Source organism: Ptiloglossa arizonensis, chromosome 7 (genome assembly GCF_051014685.1).
Source record: "Ptiloglossa arizonensis isolate GNS036 chromosome 7, iyPtiAriz1_principal, whole genome shotgun sequence".
NCBI classification, from domain to species: domain Eukaryota; kingdom Metazoa; phylum Arthropoda; class Insecta; order Hymenoptera; family Colletidae; genus Ptiloglossa; species Ptiloglossa arizonensis.
The window spans coordinates 4616677-4623043 of record NC_135054.1 but is presented as its reverse complement, the minus strand read 5'-3'; the positions used below and the strand labels follow the sequence as shown (position 1 = coordinate 4623043).

At 30.4% G+C, this 6367-nt stretch overlaps 1 protein-coding gene across 1 annotated transcript; it reads left to right on the top strand.

Annotated features, from left to right (window-relative positions):
- Positions 1 to 1208: 1208 nt before the first annotated feature.
- On the top strand, positions 1209 to 4772 carry LOC143148963 (dnaJ homolog subfamily C member 8). Its single transcript, XM_076315818.1, has 6 exons — positions 1209 to 1291; positions 1646 to 1804; positions 1887 to 1953; positions 2015 to 2109; positions 2178 to 2317; positions 2406 to 4772. The coding sequence occupies exons 1-6, from the start codon at positions 1214 to 1216 to the stop codon at positions 2638 to 2640; spliced, it is 774 nt and encodes a 257-aa protein (XP_076171933.1). The 5' UTR covers positions 1209 to 1213; the 3' UTR covers positions 2641 to 4772.
- The last annotated feature ends 1595 nt before the right edge of the window (positions 4773 to 6367 follow it).

Genomic DNA, 6367 nt, shown 5'->3' with positions numbered 1-6367 from the left:
CCATCTATACTATCACTCGCCAAAAAGAAAACCATTGATGTTCTAACTGTTTCGTGTTCAGCTAATGTTTTTGATGTTTTAATAACTGCTTCGTTAAAGAAATGGAATCTTAACGACTACGTTGCTCAAGTTTGATTTTTCGTAACTTTAAAATTATTTCTCGTAACAGGTTCAATTTAACTCGCTTAAAAGTTTTAAATTACAATAATAAAATTGTTGTACCTGTTGGATTTTAAAGCATTAATATTATGGGAGAAACTATTCGCGGAATTTAGTTTCTTGTGTAACAATAGGATTTAAGTAGCAATGGGTACGTTAAGATTCCTTGAAAGAGAAGTAGAAAATAGAGAACAGATCATGTAATGTCGATGTAAGTAAACTAATTAGTTTGCAATTCGTGTTACTAGTTAACAAGTGGACGTAACGTATGTTAGTAAGCAAGAAAAATGTTACAAGGAAAATGTGTGTTTGTAATCGCGTTCCTCAAACAGACTGGCTCTCATAGTTTACACAAAAAGTAACGCATTTATGTATGAACGATGTTCAATAGTAAATGGCTAGTTACTAGATATCATGCTAGCTTAGAAAAACGTAACGTATGCTAGATGTTATAGTATCGTACTAAATAGTATTTACACCTCCCCATTTACGCATTCTATGTTTCCTGATGAAAAATAGTATGTAGTTATGTGTATATGCTAGACTAGTAATAAATATTAGACTTTAGTCCATTGATTTGACAACAAATTTACGCTACGATGTATATTGAATGTATGACTTTAATTTCGTCTAACACATCTTTGTTACCGCTAAAACAAACTTTACTTGTTTATTGGTTGTTAAGTTTTATTAATAAAATATTACAAAATTTTAAATAATTCTTTACTAAATTTTATTAAGCTCACCTATCAAATCCTAGTTTTCTTAAATCATACGAATAATCATTTTTACAATCCTATTCATCATTTTATACGAATAAAAAATTTATGCGCTTCCTGATTTCTTAGATGTTGTTATGTACGTTAATTTTACTAACCTAATATTTTGATCATTAAACTTTGCATTTTAGAATCTATTATTATAAGCTAAACCTCTATACATCCAATAAGTGATATTTACATTATATTCTTTAAATAAACAAACAGCAACAATTACTCTGACCACACGCTAATAGGCGGCACCACTATTAATATGGAAGTTAGTAACAATCAAGATGGCTGCTACCAACTCGAGTATATCCAGTGATAATCCAACAAAGAAAGAGGACGAATTCAACGAATTTTATTCAGAAGTATGTAAATGTTTTAACTGAAATCGTACCATTACAATATTTTCCCGCGTACAATTCATTTTTCAATATAATTCTTGATTATATAACCGTAAACACGCATACCTCGTTTTAAGGGTTAACAAACGTCAATTTATATACATCAAACAGAAACAACAAATACACTTTTAAGATATTGTATATGTCACAATTGTTTCTTATTTAATAAGACATACGTAATATTTTATGAAAATTGTAAATAAAATTATTTCTCCGGTAAAAATTTCAGTTATAAATAAATCTAACCTATACAAATTGTCGCGCGCTGCAAACAAATAGTTGTTTTCCTCAACTTTAGGGAATGCTGCTTTTGTTTAGGTGAAAGAAATAGAGAAAAGGGATTCAGTATTAACTCCTAAACAGCAAATCGACAGATTACTTCGGCCTGGATCATCTTACTTTAATTTAAATCCTTTTGAAGTATTGCAAATTGATCCAGCTACCTCTATAGATGAAACCAAGAAAAAATACCGACGTGTAAGTTCATAATCCTTTTTGTTTTTTAAATATGACATTCACATTTAAAACTACATGGTACTAAATTACTTTTATTTTATAGATGTCAATTCTTGTTCATCCTGATAAAAATCAAGATGATGCAGAACGTGCGCAGCAAGCATTTGAAAGTATGTATTAATTTTCGCTATATGCAATAATAAACTTTTAATATTGTTTCTTTTTTTATAGTTGTTAACAAAGCATGGAAAACATTGGAGAATGAAGAAACCAGAGCAAAATGCATGGATGTCATCGAAGAAGCCAAAGCCCGTACTGATCATATGGTAAACATAGAAAAATAACATTTTTATTTGTTTTCTAGAAAAATACATAATGTTAATAAATTGATTAGATTGCAGAAAAGAAAAAGAAATTAAAAAAAGAAGGAAAAGCTGAAGGCACCGCTATGCTCGAAGAAGAAACGGATGAAGGTTACAGACATGCCGTTTGGGTTATGACAATGAAACTTTTCGCTGATATGGAACGAAGAAGGTCTGCAATCATTCAAATCGCAAAAACAATTTACAAACATGAGATCCGTGTTTTTGTTGCAATTAATAATTTTTTTTATTGTACATAGGAGAGAATTGGCTACTAGAGACGCAGAGCAACGTAAAAGAAAACGAGAAGAAGAATTATCTGCAGAAGCACAAGCTGCATTAGAACGTGAGTGGCAAAAAAATTTTGAAGAATCACGACAATCAAGAGTCGATAGTTGGAAAGCTTTTCAATCAGGTTCTAGTGCTACAAAACAAAAGAAAGCAAAAAAATTGAAAGCTTTCAGGCCTCCAAAGACGAAAGCTGAATCACGATAATTAAACAATTATTGTTCCTGATGCCTGGCATAGATTCTTTCATTTAACATGGTGTTTCATATTCCTTGCAAAGTGGAAGTAGTTTGAGTAGCGCGTTCTCACCATGTGACATCAAATTACTAGATTCGTCAAATCTAATTGGAGTTGCCCACATTTGAAATTAATTTGTTAATTAAAAAGTTGTGATTCAAAGCTAGTTAAAAATATGTTAAATCAGGTGTCAAAGTAGAGAGTGTGTTATAAATGGAGTGACGAGTAAGTCGAGCAACAAAGTATGAAAATGAATAATGTATGTATCTTCCAAGAGTAATTAGTATGTTTGCGGAATGTATATGTGTGTATGTATGTGCGTACATAGTTGTGATACATTTACATGGCCTGACTAAGTTAAATATTAATGTACAATTTTGATGTGCAAATTATTTCAAAATTATAAGAATAATACTGATCGATATGTATAAAACTTAAGGCATTCTACGTTTATAGCATACATTGTTGCATAACAAATGTAATATATAACAAATTTTATAATGTAGAGGGTAATTCTTGTAAAGTGACCAATATAATTATCTTTCAAATTTGAGGACATATAAAAAAAACTGTTGATACAAAAAATACTTGTGCCCACTAGTGAACGCATTCCTTCAAACAGAACATATTTTAAATATGTCTTCAAACATTAAAGATAATCACTTTAATTACTTTATAAAACTCACCCTATACATATGTATACATATACCTCATATTTTTATCTCAAATGTACAATTAAATAATGTGATGCTTCAATGAAAGAAGTCAACATTTGTTAGCTTTTCAAATCCTTTCAAATTGCTATGAAAAGTTTACACATATCGAAACGATAATCGGTCCTCAAACGAATGAACTAATTATATCGTAACATAAAATCGTCTGAAATGCGATAGAGAAGTGTAAAAATATGTTTCCTTGTATAGAACATAACCTCTGTTTATATTATATATTGCTAAAACAATTTGATATTATTAAAAATTAGTGTTACGTCTGCTCAAAGTTCCACTATGTAACGTTTCGTAACATGGTGGTTATTATATTTCGTGATAAAATTTTACGTTTGTATTTTATACTTACATGATACAGATAAAATCACTATCTTCGCATTTTATTTGTCCCTTGATGCTTCACTTTTGACTTGTTAATAATTGATTTATTTCCACAGCAAGACCAGTCTTCACTCTTAAATGTAACACGCTAGTCATACTAGCGTACGGAACGTTCAAATTGCTGTTTCTGATCATTTTAAACGTATGTATCTTACGACATGTATATAAACTTTGTCGATATACATATATTTCATTTAAAGCTCAAAACATATACATATTTTGTTCTTATTTCATAAGATATCTAAAAATGAAATAATGTAATTATAATTTAAAATTTTGCTATTATCAAAGTAACTTAACGGGCCATGTAGTCATGACTTCCGGTGTCCGAAACGTAATTGAGTAACAAATGTTACATCTCGACGTACACTTGGTCCAATCGTAATTTGTAAGATTATTGTAAGGAGAAGAATTTCTAAGCCGTAAGATTTCTCATTGCAAGTCATTTTGAATAGTGTTACTAACATATGAAAGTCAATGTCGTACAAGTGCCGATGAGAGTGAACGTGAAGAGTCGTGAGGTAAAATTTTTATTAATGATATTAAACAACATGAATGGCCGAATGAAACGAAACTAATTTGTAGTGTTTCGTCTTTTTTATAATTCATTGCGAATCAAGAATGTCAACGTTTATTATTATTTCATGTAGTATCAGTGTGAGTTTTCTTACGATGCCATAAACTCCGTCAATATTGATTTGTACATCAGCGTAATATTAATAATCGATTCACCATTAGGTAATACAGAATAACACATTAAATAATACACACCGGAAAGACGCCTCGTTTATTTATAACACATATACAATTTTAAGTGATGAAGAAAGAATATCTACTCATATTTTTTATTTCTGTATATAACAATTTTTTATGTTATGTACTAGATTAAATTGTAGACATTCTGTGGAAGTCAGAATTGTTTACAAATTTTTTAACATTTTTTTATACCAATTTCGATTATTCATCCATCTGTATCTATACGAAATGCACGAGTACATCGTAGTATTATTTAATAAAAAAAAAAAAAATTAACTTCATATTTGTATACTAAAGCATCAACGAGCATTAATAATTTATAGTGTTCCTTGTTTAGTTCGATCAGTCATTATTAATGTATTCGTCTTGTATGTTATGACGTCCATAGGATATAAAATGTAAATATAATACATATGTAGTATTCATTATTTAATAGTTCCACTCAGAGTCTGTCAAGAATGTGTCAACATTTATGTGATCAAATTAATTAAATGTGACTTATTCACAATTAATTAACAAGCTTTTAGCGAAATATGTGGAGGAGAACAAATTTCAAGAGATATAAGTTGTAAATAAGGAATTAAAAGCGCAGGATATATGAACATTATTCATCGGATAGACATTATTTAATTCGTTTCGTTTAAAAGAAACACGTTTGCCGCGTTGCAGCATGCTATACGCATTTTCTCGGAGCAAGATTCTCGTTATCACGTGATCGAGACGCTAGATGGCACTTTATCGTCGATCACCCGATTCGAACATTTCAATATTTAAACTTCGATGTGTTAACCCACGAGTAACGAATCACATACATTACTGTGAATAACGATGCTGTGACAATAACTTTTCGATTCTTCAAATTTTTAATAGATGATCGATCCAATGAACTTATTATTCTTTCAAATATGCATCATTGTGTTTTAAGAATTAATTCCGATACAAGACATTCGTACCTTACTATTAAATGTGACGAGTGTCTATGAAAAAGAACAATCCTATTTTAACAGCAAATTATCAATTCAATGAACAAATTTTTATTTATTAAATACGCATTGTCGCGCGTCGAGAATGAATTTTCTACTCAATATCACTCCAATATCTCCCATTATTTATCCTATATGTAGAATATATACTTCATCTTCAAGTTATATAATATGTACATACGTCATCTTCCTAACGATCAAAATCGGGGCAATGAATTGTACAGATCCGAGAATCGTTTCATAATTTTCACGCCTGCGTGGTCGCGAGACCACAGACAGGGTATAAAATAAACCTAGTATCTTATGGAAGTTGATGCCACATGGTCGGTTCTTCAACTTGTTTTATCAGTCTCGGAAAATAATGTAACGATAAGTTCCATCTGTCTTCATAACTTGATGTCAGAAAAAATAAAACTTGAAATATTTTAGCAAGTTACTAGAGTACATGAACTACAAATATTTTCAAAGTTATAAGTTACCCTCTAGCGTTTCACTAAAAGTGCACAAGTACCATCTAATCGCAAACCTTGCTTTCGTATATTGTGTTCTAAGGGAGGAATGATCCAACATAATTTAAAAATTTAATATCTCCTTTTTTTCGATAATTTAAGATCGCATAAAGGGAAGGAAAGAAAAAAATTCATGTTTCTATATTTTTTCTTTTTCTTGGAATCCCTTTTATTTGCGCACTAGTTTTGATAATTTTACATGACTTTTTACACGATTTATACTTTACTTTTCATTCGCTCAATCACTCGTTCAACCCTCTCGTTCGTCCTACACTCATACATGTTCGTTACCCTTGCTTTCACCAACGTTCCAGCGGGGTCACTGGAGGATTATCCAGTG